The sequence below is a fragment of the Bos indicus x Bos taurus genome, chromosome 3 (assembly GCF_003369695.1).
Source record: "Bos indicus x Bos taurus breed Angus x Brahman F1 hybrid chromosome 3, Bos_hybrid_MaternalHap_v2.0, whole genome shotgun sequence".
NCBI lineage: Eukaryota > Metazoa > Chordata > Mammalia > Artiodactyla > Bovidae > Bos > Bos indicus x Bos taurus.
Window position 1 is genome coordinate 83,716,691 of NC_040078.1, and position 21,077 is coordinate 83,737,767.

Consider the following 21,077-nt stretch of genomic DNA (forward strand, 5'->3'; position numbering starts at 1 on the left):
GTCTCCTGTGTCTCCTGCATTGGCAGGTGGGTTCTTTACCTCTAGTGCCACCTGGGAAGCCCCCATATAGTTGGTGCAAATTGTTAAAACTTTGAGGTTAACTCATCTTTCTGGTCAGGGGAAAGAGGAAAAGGAGACCTGGTGGCTGGAGAATGAAGGAAGAAAACTAGAGTAGAAAGAGTCAGAGAGAGGGATCCCGGGAACCCACAGAATTCTGAAGCTCAACTCTAAGCCACACTCGTGAGGGACAGCCCCACACTCAGGAACTGAACTGAGATTTGAACCACCACTCATACCATAACTTGCAATATGAGCCTAACTGGGTGGATACTGCTAAAACATAAACAACATTCTTCAGGGTCTATATAGCATAACATTTAGCAGGGTTGGAAAAACCCTGTTACTTGACATGCAAAGAACCAGGGAAATGTGACAAATTTTCTTAAGTTCTTTCAAATATGTAGGACAGTTTAAAGCCAAGATGATACCATTGTCTGGCAGGGCTCTCAAATTATGCAGCCCATGTTAACATATGATAACAAGGACATACATGTTAGGGGAGTGGTTTGGGAAAAAGGACCTACAGGGTTGCAAGGCTTCTGTAGTTTTACCTGATCACTTAAAAATATACATAGGTCAATGTGCTTCAATTTTACCTCGGTAAAGTTGGAAAAAGGAAAAAGAACAGAATGACCAAAAAACCATACGAGAAAAAACTTCAACACCCTGTTTTCCAAAGTTTGTGCCCAGCTTCTATATGCATCTGAATGCATCAATAGTAAAGCCCTACATGCAAATGGCAAGATGCGTTTCATTATAAAGTTTCTGCTCTGACTATATGTAGAAAAACAGGGTGGGTAGGAACTGGCCTTTTTATAAAAGCCTGTAAAAACAAGCAGCTGAAATGACTAAGAAAACAGAAAATGATATGCTATAAATCTTGGAATGAGAAATTTATGGAATAATTTGGTTATGTTCAAATTCATTATGATGTTTCTTTAATTTATCCATAATTATGCACATATTGGTACATTTTAACTTCCCCATCCAAGGAACATTTGAGTTGCCACTCTGGTGGAAAGATACTTGGAATAATCAGGCAGATTTAGTCAAAGTTGCAGCCAATGACAAAGGATTCCACTTCCTGGACATTCATGATGAACTAGGTACTCTGCTAAGTACATTGTGTGCATGACCTCATTAATCCAAACAACAAGATTTACCTTGTGAGGTGTTAGAAGCCCAATCTACAGATGAGCAAACTGAGCTTAAGTAACTCGCCACAGGTCATAGAGCTAATAAATGGTAAAGTGTCTTTAAACATAAGTCTAATTGAGTCCAGAGAACCCAGTTAAGCTGGATATCACTTTACTACAGCTGAACTATGAATACAACAAAGTCAGAATTTTTTTCATTACTTCTTGAATCCCAAATTTAATAATAGGCATGAGCAAAATAAAAGTGCTTTCTAACACTCTGCATATCACACAGGAGTCTGAAAATTAGGACTTGATGACTTTATGAACTGAAACGCATCCTACACAGTCTTCTCCAGAGAGCAATTTAGCATTATGTATAAAAGCCTTTGAAAACCAAGTGTGGATTTTGACCCAACAATTTCATTTCTAAGAAATAATCCTAAAGAAAACACCCATGATATGAGCCAAAAAGAAAATACAAAGATATCTTTTGCTATAAAAGATAGCAAAAGTTGAGAAATATGCTACTTGTTTAATAAGAGGACATTGGCTAAGAAAAATTACAGCACATTTATATGATGGAATACTATGTTAACTGACAAAAATCATGCCATATGCTGTCAAAAAATACTGACTTGCATGACTAAGAGTCCATGCTGTAAAGTAAAAAAGGCAAGCTACAACAGTACGTCTAATTGATACCATTTTTTTGTTTGTTTTTATAAAACTTAAACATGGTACACAAAATGAAGTGGATGGGATGCACCAAAAAATTCACAGTGGTCATGAACGTGCTTTGCTTTATTTTTCTAAGTATGTCTGTGTTATACAGACCATTTATTTACTTCAGTAACTTAAAAGAGCACACTAATAATCCAATACATTGCATTGAGGGGAAGATGTACATATTATGCAAATCTAAAACAAATCAGAAAAAAATAAAAAAAATCAATGACTTACCCTGATTATCTCAACAGTCCTTGGTCCCACATCTGTGCCTATTAAAAAGCAACAAATTAACTTTTTAAAAGTAAGAGATAACATATCTAGGATATAATATTGTCCCATGAAAATGGCATCATTTTCTCGGTCTTTAAGGAGAGAATACTGAGGCAAGAAGGCATTGTACCCTTTCTCAAAATTCTAACTGGCGACCATCTATCAGGGGTTATGTCCTCTATTTTTAGCAAGTCCTTCTGTTTGAGATAGATGTGGCCATAATCATTTGGTCTGACAAAAGCAGATGGACTATAGCAGCAGTTGCTTGGAATATGGTGAGTAAATGGCTTGGAGGGTGAGCCATTTGTGTCTCACAGCACATTTTTCTGCCTTAATCAAAGATAACTTTACCCAAGGAAAGACTTAAAACCCCCCTTCCCTGGCCCACCCATGATGGGATACACACTCTGACCTTCCTTGAGTGACCCATAATTTTTAAATTTTCTCTTTGGAAATGGTTTTCCTTTATGAAGTACTTTAGATTTCTGCTTTTCTTCTTTTCATGTGTAAAGTTAAGGCACATTTCAAACACAGATCTCTATGGCTTTCCTTCCTTTAGAACAGGGCTTTCAGAAACTTTGGGGCTCATGTGGCCGTGTTCAAAGGTTTAAAAACATTTTTGCTATACACCTGAAACTAACACAACATTGTAAATCAACTATACTCCAGTAAATTTTTTTTAAAAAAAGATTGGGTAACAGGATGGTTTTGCTGATGGTGTGTCTGAAGTAATACCTGAATTTTGGGGGGAAGGATCTGAAGCTCGTTTTGTGCCAACCAGGTTTTGCAGGCTGGTGATGACAGGAGCCAGGGAAGGATGGAAACTGCTGTGTGTGCTGTGCTGACTCCCCTGAAAAGGAAACTCAGTGGTCAGTTTTAGAAATTCATACTTAATATTACTGTTTTACCTACTGAAGTAACCATAACCATGTAATAGAAAATTCTGTGGAGGCCAAAAAAGAAAACAAAAAGGAAAACTCACACTCCCTCTATCATCACCCTGCTGCTAAGTCACTTCAGTCGTGTCCGACTCTGCAACCCCATAGACGGCAGCCCACCAGGCTCCCCCGTCCCTGGGATTCTCCAGGCAAGAACACTGGAGTGGGTTGCCATTTCCATCACCCTAAATAACCCCATTGGAGAAGGCAATGGCACCCCACTCCAGTACTCTTGCCTGGAGAATCCCATGGACAGAGGAGCCTGGAGGGCTGCAGTCCATGGGGTCGCTGAGGGTCGGACACGACTGAGCGACTTCACTTTCACTTTTCACTTTCCTGCATTGGAGAGGGAAATGGCAACCCACTCCAGTGTTCTTGCCTGGAGAATCCCAGGGACGGGGAAGCCTGGTGGGTTACCGTCTATGGGGTTGCACAGAGTCGGACACGACTGAAGCAACTTAGCAGCACCAGCAGCAAATAACCCCATTTACCATTTGCTCCACTACTTTCTCCATTATATGTGCTTTTATACGTGGTTTCAATCATCAAGGTAGAAAGCATGCAGTAATTTCAGCTCTTTGTGTGCCACATGAAATCAGAAACATTTTCCTAGTGTGTTACACAGTGTTTACATATGATCAGTTAATGACACTAAGTGTCATTGGGGGGTGCATTTAACATGTATTTTCTTATTACTCAAATACATGAGCTATTTTGGTAAAACAAGCTCTGGGAATTGGTGATGGACAGGGAAGCCTGTTGTGCTGCAGTCCATGGAGTCATAAAGAGTCAGACATGACTGAGCAACTGAACTGAAAATCTAGATCAACAGGAACTTGATTATATAGAATGCTCAAGTATAAGAAAAAGCAGCAAATATCAAGGGAATACGTTATTTTAGGAATATTAAAAAAAATTTTTTTCTCAAAGATTTTCCCAGAGTTGGTAATAATTCAGCTCAATCTGCTATCCCTCCATTGTGCTAAGTCACTTCAGTCGTGTCCGACTCTTTGTGACCCTGTGGACCATAGCCCATCAGGCTCCACTGTCCATGGATTCTCCAGGCAAGAATACTGGAGTGGGTTGCCACTTCCTCCTCCAGGGGATCTTCCTGATCCAGGAATCGAACCCAAGTCTCTTATGTCTCCAGCACTGGCGGGCAGATTCTTTACTACTAGTGCCCCTTCATTACTGTCCTTTTAAATAAATCTAATGTTTATTTAAATAAATTTAGATAATCTATAGCCATGTTTGGCTGGGGCTATTTAATGAAAATCATATGCACAGTGAAGGATCTTCCCAATGCACACAACAATGACATCAATAATGAATAAAGAACTTTTTTCTATCAAATTCTCAAGGTTATGCCTTAATTGCCTCAAAATTTTAAAGTAAATCTAAGACTACAATTATCACCTGACAAATTATAATGTGATCCATTTCCTTAGTATGATGCAAGTTGCTTAATATTTTAATGTTCCTTAAATATGAAAAATTTTAAATTTATAGAAAAGTTGAATGATACAGTAGACATACCACCTAGATTCCAAAATTAATATTTTACTATATTTTCTTTGTTAGGGGAAATGTTTGGGAATAGCTTCCTCTTTTTCTCCATCTGGGTCATGGGCTGGTCTTCAGTTCATGAAGATGCAGGACACGTCCTTTTCACAGCCTGCTACTGGCCTCCTTCCCATTAGCTACCTATCAGTACAGATGCATTTCATGTGGGTCTTACTTTTAAGGATAAAGTAAGGATAAAATAAGTAAATAAATAAAGCAAGGATAGAATATATTTGCTGTTTTTCTTAACATTGAATTAAACTTCTATCCTCTGAAATGAAAATTCTGTGTAAAGAGGTTAGAGAAAAGTATCTGATACTTCATCACAGGTTTCCAAAATATGACAGCTCACGTTTACCTACCAGATAAACTGTAATGGTGGGCTTTTGACATTTAATGGTAGAATCTCTAAATTTGTTATCTTTGTATTCACCTGAGTATGAACTTTATTAATCTCCTGGATGCATGTATACAATCTTCAAGGACAGAAATCCCGTTCTCCCCACCACCCCACCTGTCAGTTCAAACTCTTTTTAAAACAACAGAGCTCCTTGTACCCCTTTGTGCTTCTGCCTACGCTACATTCTCTACCTGGGAGGCCTTCTCGTTCTCTTTTTTTTTTTTTTATTTTATTTTTAAACTTTACATAATTGTATTAGTTTTGCCAAATATCAAAATGAATCCGCCACAGGTATACATGTGTTCCCCATCCTGAACCCTCCTCCCTCCTCCCTCCCCATACCATCCCTCTGGGTCGTCCCAGCGCACTAGCCCCAAGCATCCAGTATCGTGCATCGAACCTGGACTGGCAACTCGTTTCTTACATGATATTTTACATGTTTCAATGTCATTCTCCCAAATCTTCCCACCCTCTCCCTCTCCCACAGAGTCCATAAGACTGTTCTATACATCAGTGTCTCTTTTGCTGTCTCGTACACCGGGTTATTGTTACCATCTTTCTAAATTCCATATATATGCATTAGTATACTGTATTTATGTTTTTCCTTCTGGCTTACTTCACTCTGTATAATAGGCTCCAGTTTTATCCACCTCATTAGAACTGATTCGTTCTCTTCAGTTTATCAAACTCCTTTTCTTCTGTGTCACCTTCATGTACTCTATAGGAAGAAAAATTTCATCTCCAGTGTTGTGAATTCTACATTGTAACCCCTATGTACAAAGGGGCTTTGATGAAATCACTTAAGTTGACTCTTCCATTAAGGAAGAAGCCAAGACAACTAGTAGCTTCCCCAATGGCTCAACTAGTAAAGAATTTGCCTGCAATGCAGGAGATGAAGGAGACATCATTCAACTCCTAGGTTGGGAAGATCCCCTGGAGGAGGAAATGGCAACCAACTCTAGTATTCTTGCCTGGAGTATCCCATGGACAGAGGCACCTGGTGGGCTACAGTCCATGGGGTTGCAAAGAGTTGGACACAACAGAGCGATTGAGCCCACACCCCCAAGACAACTATTTTGAATCTTAAGTTCCCACTTTTGATACAAGTCTGATCAGAATTTTCACCATTTATTGATGTCTAGAATCCTACTGCACCACTCACTGTCTTTTAATACACATGATATTTGCTGCCCATTACATAAGCCAGAAATGCAAATACAACAACAAAAAGCCCAAAAAACTTAACGATGTTTACTCAGTTTGCTTGCCCTAAAAATTGCCTAAGACGAGCCAACTAACTTGTGATCCTATTTGAACAATGGTATTTTTCTTCACTCGTTTCCTAACATAAATGAGGCAAAAGGGGCAGCTAATAGGATTCCAGAAGCACCTGTGGGCTAACCATAAAACCAGAATGCCTTCCAAACAAAGGCCTTGGAGAGGTTTTAAGTCTAAGGAAATCAGGAAGAAGACCAAAAGTCATCATGCTTTTAACCTCAAAACAAAGGCCCATCTAATAACCCACAAAGGGGATTAGGGGGTCACATGTACATTTCTATAGTTTAATTATATACGAAATAAGACAACATATAGTCTACCATCTTGATTTTGTCAGACATCACAGTGAAAAAAAAATACAGTGAAATATACTTTGTTAGGAAAAAAAAGTGGCATTTACATCAGCATTGCAAATAAACGAGATGTTTGCTAACCCACAAAATATCACCCACTAAGGCCTCCCTCCTACAGGAGAAACCCCCATACTTTGCTCTCCCAGGAATATACCATTAACTGCCCTCAGCATGTGTGAGTGGCTAGTCACAAGTTAACTTTATAGCAATATTTAATTGAATGAATAGAACAATGTTGTGCTAATGAGGGTCAAATTGCCACCAGATGTTGCTTCTTCTTCTTTTTTTTTTAAATAAACACAGCTGTGTACATGCAATGCCTAGGCAATATAGAATAGTGGGAGAGAAAAGTGGTTCTAAGAAAATATTTGCAGGCAATAAAGGAGAGAAAAATATAGGGATTAATGAGTTTCCATCCCACCTTTCATTTTTTATTTCAAACACATTAAAGTACACCAAACTTAGTGTCATGGATATGCTATATATTACATATTATTTCCAAACGATCGTTTATGAAATGGGAAAATTTCTTCCGTTTGGGACAGGTGAGTGAGTGAGTCTAACAGGAAGCCATCAACAACCTGACTGTTCTGTGATGTCTTCCTCGAGGAGGTCCAGGAACCAGCTCGGAGTCTTCCAATCTCTAGCTGCACAAGGCCCTGTGCACACTGGCGAAGACAAGAAAAGAACAGGTGAAAAACAGTAGAATCTGTGTCCTAAATTATTATGGTAGTGCCTCCACTGATCTCTGCAGCCAAGAACATAAATGGCTGGTGAAGGCCACAGGTAGAAAGGAAATTCTGTTATCAAAAAAAATCACGTAAGGTCACAAACATTTATCAAGTCAATACTACTCATCTCATGATTTCCTGACTTCTTCAAACATGTTAAAAAGATTATATTTCAATTCACTTCCTTTCTCTTTCTTTTCCCTCCTGATGAAAGCATTTGTGAACAGTGAAATGATGAAGAAAAAGTGGTGAAAAGGAGGATGGGGAAAAATCAAACACAGAGGTAACACACGGGTAATCTGATAGAAGTCCTCTCCTGAGTAATAACTGATAGTTAACTATTTTAGAAGATCAGGATTTTAAAAGAAACAGAATTCATGTGTTTTGTAAAAGCTCCTACAACTACTATTATTTGTGAAACAGAATAAGATACACCTGGTGAGAGCTGAATGGCTATTTACAAGGATTTTTTATTCACCAGTTTCTTCCAAGGCAGGTAGGGTCCATGTGGCAGCAACAGTCAGTTGGAAGAGAATCTTGAGCCCCAGTCACTCTACAGCCTCAGTGAGAAACAGCTTGAGAGACAGAAAAACTCCTCAAGCACAGCTCTGGTATCTGGGCATGCCACTCTACTTTGGTCAGGACTTCATTGTGAGATGGAGGATTTGGTCTTTAGCATCTTTAATATGCCTTCAAGCAATAAAAGCTGAATTTGATGAATTCATGACAATATAGCCCAAAAGGGAAAAGGATACATTTTGTGACTCCAGGAGAACCCGTCCCATTGAATGGTTTTAGAGGACAACTGCGGGTACTTGGAATTCTCAAAAGTATGAAAAACTAGCTTAAATCCCCAAACAAGGTTCCCCTCAATCCTGTTAGTCAATACAATAGCTTTCTTTAGGAGCTATTCCTAATTGATTAAAATAATCAGAGATTAGGTCTCTAGTAAAAAAACCAGTATCAATGCATTTTATAAAATTCAACACATTTATAAAAAAGCTAAATTAGAACTACTCCCATTGGACTTGAGTTATACCAGCCAGGCAGAAAGCAGCTACGGACTCACCTTGAGGATAGTGGCCACCGTCTCCTGGGAAGCACTTCTCATGTCCTCCCCATTCACAGATAAGATTTGATCTCCCTGAATTAATCTCCCATCAAGGTCTGCGGCTCCACCTTTCACGATGTCAGAAATAAACACTCCACTTCCATTTCTGTGAATACCATAAAGCAGAGTAATGGCACAACCCAATATTTCTATATTAAACCTGAGATTACAGATATTCTTCCCAAATGATAAGCCTCAGAGTGCTCACCCTTTAAATAGCTTATATGTATTTATGTTGCCTATTGTATTATTCACTTTCACTGGCCCAAGGGCATAATTTCTGCAAGAGGATAATTTTAGTGAAATGAAATGGAAATTCACTTTAAAAAACAGCTAAGTACTGTTAGACACAGTATTTCTTTAGCAATTAGTTCAATTATTACCATCTCATCTGTTTCTAGTCTCTTTCTCACTCTTCCTCTCTTTCCCTGCCTTTATTACTTTAAGGTAGTAGTTATATTTATTTGATGAATAAATAAGTGTATGTCTCAAAATTCAAGAGGTTAAGAAGGGGTGACCTTGAAAATTTCCCCTCTCGTCTGTTCCCCGCCCCCAATTCCCTTCTTAGAAATAACCAGTGTTTCCCATTTCTTTATTATCTCCAAGAGGCATTCTGTGTGCATGTGAGCTCAGTCACTCAGTTGTGTTCAACTCTTTGTGACCCCCATAGACTACCGCCCACCAGGCTCCTCTGTTCATGGCATTTCCCAGGTAAAAATATTGGAGGGGGTTGTCATTTTCTCCTCCAGGGGATCTTCCTGAACATAGGGATTGAACCCATGCCTCCTGCATTGGCAGATGGATTCTTTACCCCTGAGCCACCTGGAAAGACCAATATTCTGTGGATACAAAAGCAATGCACGTGTGTATGGTACATACGTGTGTAAATGGATATAAAAGAACATACAGTCTTTTTTTCCCTCCAGCTTTGTTTAACTTTTTTTCTTTCACTTAACACACTTTGGCAATTGGTCTTTATTACCACGTGGCGCTTACCCAATGTTTTAAGGAACTATTACTATTCGCTAAATTCATTTATTAGTAAACTGTTGATGGAAATATAGGTTATTTACTTCTCTAGCTACTGTAAGCAATGTGCAGTGAATAACATATCTACAGCCTGTATTTAGGATAAATTCCTAGTTGTGGAATTGCTAGGCAAAGAATTTTGAGAGCTTATACATCTGATCTTCTACAATAAAACCTTTTGTGCTAAGAATGTAAATGTTCCTTACAAACTCAATCTAAAGTGCTCATTTTGTATGAAGGTTATTTCATCAATCCACTCACTATGAGACAATAAAGAAAAAACCATTATTCTAAAAGGACTCTCTCCAAGCACATGTATGATCACAACAAGAAAGCAAGCTTCAACGTGGGCTCCATCAGTTATTCTGCACCCACAGGTGTACTGAGTATGCTTATAAATATGAGTCTCAGCTCTTTTGTTTTGTAATACATTTCCAAAGTGATGGTTTTATGGCACTGAAATAAAATATAAGATCATGACTACACAGTACAAGGCACAAAACCAGTGCTCAAAAATGGTAGCTAATGTCTTAATAATAGACCAGACCATTTGGAACAAAGCACCAGGCTAGTCAACAGAGGTCAGTGGGGATACATGACACAACATATAAAACCAACTTTGATTCTTCCTAAGAATATGGTTGATACCTTTTAAGGCTATATTGGGGCATCACATGAAAATCCTACAGCCCTGTTGGAATAAATACACACTAGATATCTAAAGTCAGTAAACTGTGGAAGCTGGAACTACAGTTTTAAGATCTTCTGATTTCTCTAGTCTACTAATACTGTTCTGAAATAATTACTGCAATTCCTATCACATGGGTAAGGAGCATAGATTTCAAAAGAGTAGCCTGGTCACCAGGATCTACCTATATTTTTGGTGCAAGCTATTATTTGCAAGATATCTTTCTTAATAGAAGACTACTGTCATGAAGAATCAATGTCTCTTGACCATGTCAACTCAGCTAGTTTCAGTAACTCCTCAACTGGTTTAACAGAGTATGAAATTAACATGGCACTCCATGGTAGAGCAATTTTCCTAACCCAACACTGTATATGTAAATCTCTTTCTTGCTACCAGCTGTTTCTTAGGTATGGTCGTTTTAATCAACCCCTGCCAGCCTTAGATCTAAGTGACTCCAAGTAGAAAGAACCTTGTTGACTCTGTTTTTACTCTTTAAGAGGAAAAAATAGGAACAGTCTGGGTTGATTTAGCTCAGAGGGTAAAGTGTCTGCCTGCAATGTGGGAGACCTGGGTTCAATCCCTGGGTCGGGAAGATCCCCTGGAGAAGGAAATGGAAACCCACTCCAATACCCTTGCCTGGAAAATCCCATGGATGGAGAAGCCTGGCAGACTACAGTCCATGGGGTTGCAAAAAGTCGAACACGACTGAGCGACTTCACTTCACTTTATATGACATGTTTCTTGGCTAAGGTCTTGCTTAGTAACATGACCTATCTCATTCAAATAGTCATAAACATGTTAATTTTAGAGATCACATCATTAGTTTATACATGGCTTTATCTTTCAGTGTTTATCAGCTTTAGTCCCTAGAACTCTGAAGGAACAAGGCTGATCAATCCTGACTCTGACACCATTTCCTTACCGTTTTCCAACGATGCTCAAGCCCAGTCCTCGACCAGCCTTCTTCTGCAGATCCACGGGGAAAATCTCCAAGTTCTCCTCATCCCTGTAGTGTGCTTCATCTCTATACACCACCAGTCGTACCTTCTGGGGGGTCTGCCTCAGGGCTGTGATGGCTTCTTCATGGCTGGCGCGCCGCAGGTCAATCCCATTAACCTGGAACAACAGGCATCTGAGACAGGGATGCAATAGCAGAGACCTCTCTGCCTTCAGCAGCTCCTTGACCCAATCAGTGGAAAGCTTCCAGAAATTTCCAGCCAGTTCCAAAGCACACAGGGAGTGCCCAATAGCAGTCATAGCTGCTTCAAGTACCATGGACGTGGCCCTTACACTCCCCTGCCCCAAGTAATTACAGAGGGTGGGTTAGTCACATGATAATGCAATTTTAGGTAGCTGTGAACTTTACTATGGACTCAACACGAGACAGCAGGGACTACTTGGCTCATTCAATTGAGGTCAAAGGGGAAATTAATATTAGTATTTGGTCAGCATTTTTTGGATTCAGTTTGCTGATTGAATTTGACATCCTCACTCTTAATTGCTAACATCACGACTATTTCAGAACAGGCCAGGAGGAAATGAGGGGCTGATATTTCTGACATGGTCAAATACTTTCTGAAGTCCACTGATTTGAATCTGGATCTAAGTGAGTATAGACAGGGCCATGCATTAGACAGCAAATATACTGGAAACAGCACTGAGTGACACTGAGGCCCTGCTTCTAGTCAGTCATGTGAGTCTGGGCAAGTTGTGTAACCTCTGTGAAGCTCCATTTCCCTTGTCTGTTCAATGGAAATCATAGCCAACTTATTTTTCACTTAACAAATGGTTGTGTCATTGTTGTTTAGTTGCTAAGTGGTGTCCAACTCTTTAGCGACCTCATGGACTATTCTGTTCATGGGATTGAATAGAACACTAGGCTCTCTGTCCATGGGATTTCCCAGGCAAGAATACTGGAATAGGTTGCCATTTCCTTTCCCAGGAGATCTTTCTGATCCAGAGATTGAAATTAAATTAGCCCTTTATGAGCATTTACATGAACTCTCTGATAATATTTCCATTTTACAGATGAGGAAACTGAGGCATGCAGAGGTTAAGTGACTTGAGCAAGGTTACACAGCTAGCACGTGGAGGGGCCGTAATATGAACCCAGACTATCTTTCCAGCCAGTCTCCATACCGTGCTGCCTCATCTCACTCTAAGACTTGCCCCAGCCACAGAGAAAGTCTAGTATGGATGTTGCTAAGTCAATTTGACACATGGGCCAAATTGACGGACACAGTAACCCAGACTCAGAAGAAAAGGTCATAGTTACGAAAGGTCATAGTTACGAAAAGAGTCAAACCAAGGGAAGGATAGGCCCAGGCCATGGACCAGTTTCTCTCAAGATGTTGGTCTCAGTCTGTGTGGCTTGGGCATGTCCATCTATCTCTGGACCGCCATTCCTTCACCTATACAATGAGGGGCTGGGCTAAGGCTTTTCCACTTCTAACATTTTAAAGACTCACTACTTGTGCTTAAAGAGTGATTACATAGATGGGAGAAAAGAGGAATGAGCCCTTCCTGGAGAAAGTGATTTTTGAGTGATTATTTAAAGTTGATGCTGTGAGTCAAGAAAATATTTAAAAGCCTAATTTTCAAGCTGCTTTTTCTTTTCTGATATATCCTGGTGGGTTTGTGAATCACTTAGATTAACAACACCCAGAATAACAATAGTTAAGCATAGGTTTTAGGTATAGATAGAATTTGCTTTGAGTGCCGATTTCAACTTACTATGTGAAACCTTAAAGAGATAACTCAAGACGAGTTTCAAGTCTGCCTTCCATGAATTAGAGATAATGATAACAACAATCATTATAGTATCTATGTACTTTGTTGTGAGGATTAAATGAAATAAACCCTGTAGTACGTTTGGCACAGGACCTGACACGTGGTTGACAGAAAATAGAAACATATTTTTACAAGGAACTGAAGTAACTACAGTCAGGGCTGGTAATCAGTGACAGCATTCGCTATTACTTGAGGGCCATGATCGCACTTCCTTTGTTTACGAGGTAAACCCACAGACAAAGGGGAAAACAATGTCTCCAGAAAATGTGGTCTGAGCTGATTATTTTCCTGTATTCCAATAGATGGCACACAAGACCACTTCTGCTACTCAACTGAAATATAGTTACCTCCATGGATTGAAGGTGAATTCTCTAAGCCTCTAAAATACCCTTTGAAAGGCCTTAACAATTATGTTTTAATTAAAAGCACTGTCATTAAACTCTAATATTACAAAAACAATTCAGTCTAAATACCAGCATCAAGATGTCTGTTCAAATCAAAGTGATCTGTTGCAAGTTCAAAGTTTTCATTTTCTCATCTGTGAATCAAGTTCTTGTTTAGTTGCTCAGTCCTGTCTGACTCTTTGTGATGTCATGGACTGTACCCCGCCAGGCTCCTCAATCCTTGGGATTTCCCAGGCAAGAATGCTGGAGTGGAATGCCATGAATACTAGAGTGGGTTGCTATTTCCTTCTCCAGGAGATCTTCCTGATCCAGGAATCAAACTCATGTCTTCTGCATTGGCTGGCAAATTCTTTACCACTGAGCCACCAAGAGGCATCACTAAATGCACCAATAATTGTAAGAGAAACATTGCTGAGTGGTTAGAATATGGTGCAGTGATGTATTAAGTGCCTTACATAAGCCCCAGATGCATTAGAATATTGATTGTAAAGGATGAGGAGTGGTAACAGCAGGGCTTCTTGTTTGAGAAGGATCATAGGAAGCCCCAGTTGTCCATGGGGGTCTATCATGTCCCTGAGGGAGGAAAGGCATGTGGGGAAATGGGTGAGTTGCTGCTTTGGAAGGAAAGAATAAACAAACTAGGGCAGCAGCCCCTCATTATTTTATTCCACAGGGAAAACCAGGTATTAGCTCTCTATTCTTTCTTCCCCTACTTGCACAAAAATAGAAGAGGATAATGGGAATAGAGGAAGGGTAAGAGGAGGGACTGACCCTTAAAAAAAGAACCAGAAAGAAAACAGCCCATGTTAATCATAGAATCATAAATCTTGCCAGGCTATTATTTCACTATATATTTGTAAGCAAAATCTGGCTTGTCCTAATTTAACATAAAACAATAGTATAAAACCATGGAAGGCCAACTGAACTATCTGGGGTTGAGCTACCAGTTGGTAAAGAATCCACCTGCAATGCAGTAGACCTTGGTTCGATTCCTAGGTTGGGAAGATCTGCTGGAGAAGGGATAGGCGACCCACTCCAGTATTCTTGGGCTTCCCTTATGGCTCAACTGGTATAAATTGCCCGAAATGCGGGAGACCTGGGTTTGATCCTTGGGTTGGGAAGATCCCCTGGAAAAGGGAAAGGCTACCCACTCCAGTATTCTGGCCTAGAGAATTCCATGGACTGCATAGTCCATGCTGTTGCAAAGAGTCGGACACGACTGAGCAACTTTCACCTTCACTTTCACTTTTCATGAAGGCCAGGCTGCACCATGCAGAGAACTCTCAAAAGCAGAAAGGCCATTGTTCGGAAATGTATTACCAAAGTTTGCCTGTCTTCTTCTTGAGGCAACCTGCAGACTCCAGGCTGATTAGGCCTCATTACGCATCCATATACAGCAACCACAATTAGAACAAGTTCAAATGTGGAGTCTACGGCTACTTAGGAAGGAAACGTGTTCCCTGACCAAACTGAGACGTACATTTCTTAGCTAAACACACAATATGCTTTTGTGGACAAGATCCTGCCTGGTGTAAGAGAAGAGCCTATCTGGCTATTTTTATTGAGAAGTGTAGACCATCCATCCACACTGGGTAATATAATTCGGCCAGATGCCAGGAAATGGTTTAGTTGACCTTTCAAATTCTCCTTGCACTTAAAACACATTTGCTTTCTTCATGCTACTCTATCCTGAGTGTTCACTTGTACATGAATATATTTTATGAAAGAGAATGGCTACAGCTGAGGGTCAACTCAAAACGAGTAGATATATTTAAAAAAATTTTCTTTTATTGAGGTATAACTGTTATAAGATAAACTATACATATTTAAAATATACAGTTTATACTGTGAATTTATACCTGTGCAACCACTGCCACAATAAAGCAATGCACATATTAGATTTAACTCCACATGACTATTACAGAAAAATTTGTGGGCTTACATATCATGTTAAGTATCAAGGCCTGTATGTATCTGTACTCTTTTGAATATTCAATCTATCCCTCTGTAAAGCCAATTATGATAGTATCAGTTATTTAGAAAACCTACAGAGGGGGAAAAAACTCTCAAAACTCCTGACCACCAAAAAACGGTGCTGTATGCTAAAGCAGTCACGCCGATTCCCAAAGAGGCTACATTTATTTTTCTAACCTCATACACTTGCACCTTAATGAATGCACTGGGAATATGTCCTAATCCAATGATGAAGTGCAGTAAAGGCCTGCAGAGAAACCCAATAACTTGCCCTGAATTTAATATGCAGTCAGCCTGGTCTCTCTTTTAACTCCTTCTTGCCTATGTTTTCTACCCTTAATTATATCTCTGGTTTCATCTTGGGAGGCAGACTTGAACCACCAAAGGGAAAAATAAAATTCTATGATGTCATTCATAATGTGCTATATTAAAGTTGCAAAGCAAAACTGCACATATCCACCATAAAATGTTAACTATTCAATTAAATTCATCCAATGAAAGAAAGAAATGTTGCCTAAAAGTTTCACACCATTGAAAATGCTCTTTAGTTTCACCTACCAGAATGCCTGGCATTAACTTTCCATTCATCCATTCCCTAGTTTAGATGTTGCCAGCCTCAGCTCTTTTTAAAAGGCTTTAACACCTTTGCTAAATGAGAGTCCTTTAAAAAGAGGCAAGTTAAGCATTTCAATTTTTAATAAGTACCATATACCACCTAAAGGGAGAGGATTCTACATTTTCATCAGCTAGGAAACAAAGGTGCCAGGGCAGGGATCTCCATTTGATGCCAATACGTACTAGGAATAAGAAAATAATATTAATACTTAAAGCTGCAATAAAGTTTTTTAAAATACTAGATGTGCATGTTTATGTGTACATCTATATGTATGTGCTTTTAGAAGGGAATTTATAAGGTATAGTAGGGAAGCAAAAAGAAAATCAAATTGTGAAGTTATAGTTTCATCTGATTATAGAATGTTTAGTTGTACTTTCCCCTTTAATCAAAAAAAAAGTTTTCACAGACAGATTTAGATTGATAATCTGTCATGATTCTACTGACAGTTATTTGATATACATCAAAAAAGAAAAAAGAATAAAGTACATGTTTTGTCACACTGAGAAAGAAATAAGTGAGGATATAATTGAGTAGGGGCTTCCTAGGTGTCTCGATGGTAAAGAATCTGCCTGTCAGTACAGGAGACATGGGTTCAATCTCTGAGTCAGGAAGATCCTCTGGAGAAGGAAATGGCAACCTGCTTCAGTATTCTTACCTGGGAAATCCCATGGACAGAGGAACCTGATGGGCTACAGTCCATGGGGTCACAAAAGAGTCAGACACAACTTGGTGACTACAACAACATAACTGAGTAGAAGACCGTGAATCGGTACAGTGACTGTGGATCAAGGTCACTAAATTAGGACCCATACTTATTGGTATAAACCAGAATGCATAATCACATACCTCTAATATCTGGTCACCAGCCCAAAGTCTTCCATCTCGGGCTGCTGCCCCTTCTTCATAGACTTCATGTATAACTATAGCATCCTATAAAAAAACAAATGCTTATTAATTTTTAACAACCAGAAATGTTTCCTTAAGCCAACAATGAAACTATAGGCAGCAACTCATAATTTGCTATTTGTTAATACAGCCATTTTTATTTGACTTAAACAAAAGACACATTTATGGTATATTCAGAGGTATAATTAATTTTTCCCAAGTTTATTATTTCATTCTTTTAGGACTGGTTTTGCCTAACATTTCAAGTTAAACTTCCCCCATGTGCTTTACTTTAACTCCATACTGCTGCTGCTGTGTATAAACTTGACGTGAACTATGTGTCATTCTCATTTACATTTTATGGTATATTTTGAAACATGGTTTCAGGTATTTATTGGTATTCAAGGATTTGACATAAATGTGTGGCCTGATGAAGGGGGTCTGTCAGGCCTCATTACTTGGGCAGTTAAAGACAAGAAAGTGGAATGAACTAGCCCTGGAGGACAGAGCCTGGGGTGGGGGAAAGGGCATTCACAGATCTATGTGTAAAATAGATGTGGGCTCAAATCCTGACTCTTGGGCATCATGTAATCTTGGGCAAATTAACTCCTGAACTCAGGATTCTGAGCCACAGAATCAGGACAATTCGTTAAGATAGGTAAGGCTTGGTTGAGGAAAGTGTCTCATGGTTAATGAATGAAAAAATTTTTTTCTTTGAAGTAATAACCTTAAATTTTTTATCATCATAAAAATAACATATACAAAGTACCAATATAAAGGACTCAAGCAGAACTGCAGGGTGTGGTGAACTAGAAAGGGACTGCCTTCTGCACCTGGCCCTCAGTCCAGCTCCCCAGAAACAACCATCAACAACTATTGCAGTTTCCTAAGGATGCTTCCAGATGAATTTGTACCTATATATCATATTCTAGGCCGGAAAATCCCATGGACAGAGGAGCCTGGTGGGCTACAGTCCGTAGGCGTCGCAAAGAGTCAGACATGACTGAGCTGACTGAGCACCCAATTATTTACATGTTTTGGTAAGATTATTTTAAAAAAAATATTCAACTGCTATGTTCACACAATTTTCCTCCCTTTCCCCCCTCATACTGATCAAGAAGTCAAGCTTTGAAATCCCTTGCCTCAGGGATTTTTGTGGTGTTTCAGTTTCTGAAAACTGAATATACCAGAAGTCACTGGTTCTTTCCACTGCTTATAAAACTGAAACGAAGGGCACTGAAAAGGCGATGGCAATCAGGTGCTAGGTGTGCCGGCAGACCGCTGCGAGAAGGAAAGCACTTTCTTGTGTGTGCTTCTCTGGGTGCCTTTGTTTTTGTTGGGGGTACAGTTGTTTTTGTACAGTTGTACAATGCTTTACAATTTCTGCTGTTCAGCGAAGTAAATCAGCTGTGTGTATACACATATCCCCTCCCTCGTGGGTCTCCCTCCCCGCCATCCCACCCATCTAGGTCACCACAGAGCATGAAGCTGAGCCCTCTGCACTATGCGGCAGGTGCCCACCAGCCATCTGTTTGACATATGCTAGTGTATACAGCCAGCGCCGTTCTCCCAAGTCACCCCACCCCTCCTCCCACCCCCATGTCCACATGTCCATTCTCTATGTCTACATCTCTATTCCTGCCATATAAAGAGGTTCATGTGAAAGAGATGGGCAGACCACCAGACCACCTGACCTGCCTCTCGAGAAATCTGTATGCAGGTCAGCAAGCAACAGTTAGAACTGGACATGGAACAACAGACTGGTTCCAAATAGGAAAAGGAGTACGTCAAGGCTGTATATTGTCACCCTGCTTATTAACTTATATGCAGAGTACATCATGAGAAACGCTGGGCTGGAAGAAACACAAGCTGGAATCAAGATTGCTGGGAGACATATCAATAACCTCAGATATGCAGATTTCACCACCCTTGTGGCAGAAAGTGAAGAGGAACTAAAAAGCTTCTTGATGAAAGTGAAAGTGGAGAGTGAAAAAGTTGGCTTAAAGCTCAACTTTCAGAAAACTAAGATCATGGCATCTGGTCCCATCACTTCATGGCAAATAAATGGGGAAACAGTGGAAACAGTGGCTGACTTTATTTTTGGGAGCTCCAAAATCACTGCAGATGGTGACTGCAGCCATGAAATTAAAAGACACTTACTCCTTGGAAGGAAAGTTATACCAACCTAGATAGCATATTAAAAAGCAGAGACATTACTTTGTCAACAAAGGTCCATCTAGTCAAAGCTATGGTTTTTCCAGTGGTCATGTATGGATGTGAGAGTTGGACTATAAAGAAAACTGAGCGCCAAGGAATTGATGCTTTTGAACTGTAGTGTTGAAGACTCTTGAGAGTCCCTTGGACTGCAAGGAGATCTAACCAGTCCATCCTAAAGGAGATCAGTCCCGTGTGTTCATTGCAAGGACTGATGCTGAAGCTGAAACTCCAATACTTTGGCCACCTGATGCAAAGAGTGGACTCATTGGAAAAGACCCTGATGCTGGGAAAGATTGAGGGCAGGAGAAGGGACGACAGAGGATGAGATGGTTGGATGGCTTCGCCGACTCAATGGACATGGGTCTGGGTGGACTCCAGGAGTTGGTGATGGACAGTGAGGCCTGGCGTGCTGCAGTTCATGGGGTACAGTGGTTCATGGGGTCACAAAGAGTTGAACATGACTGAGCAACTGAACTGAACTGTATCATTTTTCTAGATTCCACATAAATATTTGCAAATGAAGCAACTGAGAAGGGATTCATCTCCAAAATGTACTAACAGTTCATGCAGCTCAATAACAAAAAAAAACCCCAAACAATCCAATCAAGAAATGAGCAGAAGACCTAAAGAGACATTTCTCCAAAGAAGACATATAGATGACCAAGAGGCACATGAAAAGATGCTGCTGCTACTAAGTCGCTTCAGTCGTGTCCGACTCTATGCGACCCCATAGACAGCAGCCCACCAGGCTCCCCCGTCCCTGGGATTCTCCAGGCAAGAACACTGGAGTGGGTTGTTATTTCCTTCTCCAATGCGTGAAAGTGAAAAGTGAAAGTGAAGTCGCTCAGTCGAGTCCGACTCTTTGCGACCCCATGGACTGCAGCCTACCAGGCTCCTCCATCCATGGGATTTTCCAGGCAAGAGTACTGGAGTGGGGTGCCATTGCCTTCTCCATGAAAAGATGCTAAACATCATTAATTATTAGAGAAATGCAGAAAAACGCTTTTGAATGGAGACTAGAAATGGAGATTTGTGTGTCACCTGAGAACTGAGGAACTGAGCCCTGCACTGCCCACTGTCCTCCCATTCCCTGCCACACCCACACACACACACAAGTTGCAAGAACCTGCACACAATGGTCAAGGGCAGCGGACTCTAGGTGTAATGGATCCCACCTTGAAAGAAGTCCTGAGTCCCAAGCATCAGGGCCTGGAAGTGGCAGGACTTCTGAAGAGATCATCAGGCTAGGGCAAGCATGGCTTGGTGATTACCAGGGTGAACTGATGACAATGACCAAGGGTCCCCAGTGTCAGGGAGCTCTGTGACAGAACCAGAATCCTGACAGCTAATGGGCCTCCAAAAGGACTGACAATGATACTGCTTCAGTCCAGAAGTATAGAGACTCAGAATTAGAATTAAATTGACTTGAAGTAAATGAATGAAATATTTCTTACAAAATGTGTAAGATAGGAAAAACCTCCAAATGGACGGCAAAGAGATCAAACCAGTCAATCCTAAAGGAAATCAAGCCTGAGTATTCATTGGAAGGACTGATGCTGAAGCTGACACTCCAATACTTCAGCCACCGGACACAAAGAGCCAGCTCACTGGAAAAGATCCTGAGGCTAGAAGAGATTGAGGCAGGAGGAGAAGTGGACGACAAAGGATAAGATGGTTAGATGGCATCACTGACTCAGTGGACATGAGTTTGACCAAGATCTGGGAGATGGTGGACAGGGAAGCCTTGTGTGCTGCAGTCCATGGGGTGGCAAAGAGTCCGATGTGACTTAGTGACTGAATAAGAATGAAACTTTATTTTAAAAAAAAAATAATAAAACAAAAATGAGTTTCCTATACAAATGCTGGAGAAGCAGTAAAAGAAAACCAGAGGACTTGAACCAG

At 40.2% G+C, this 21,077-nt stretch overlaps 1 protein-coding gene across 4 annotated transcripts in view; it reads right to left on the reverse strand.

Moving 5' to 3' along the window:
* PATJ (PATJ, crumbs cell polarity complex component) overlaps positions 1-21,077 on the reverse strand; it is a 385,743-nt gene that overhangs the window by 38,483 nt on the left and 326,183 nt on the right. For all 4 annotated transcript variants that reach the window (XM_027537066.1, XM_027537067.1, XM_027537065.1 and 1 more), the window contains 6 exons: positions 16,920-17,003; positions 11,212-11,405; positions 8,531-8,678; positions 7,312-7,398; positions 2,934-3,048; positions 2,160-2,197 (listed from right to left, as the gene is read on the reverse strand). In XM_027537066.1, the coding sequence (XP_027392867.1) occupies positions 2,160-2,197; positions 2,934-3,048; positions 7,312-7,398; positions 8,531-8,678; positions 11,212-11,405; positions 16,920-17,003 (666 nt within the window). The remainder of the gene's footprint in view (positions 1-2,159; positions 2,198-2,933; positions 3,049-7,311; positions 7,399-8,530; positions 8,679-11,211; positions 11,406-16,919; positions 17,004-21,077) is intronic.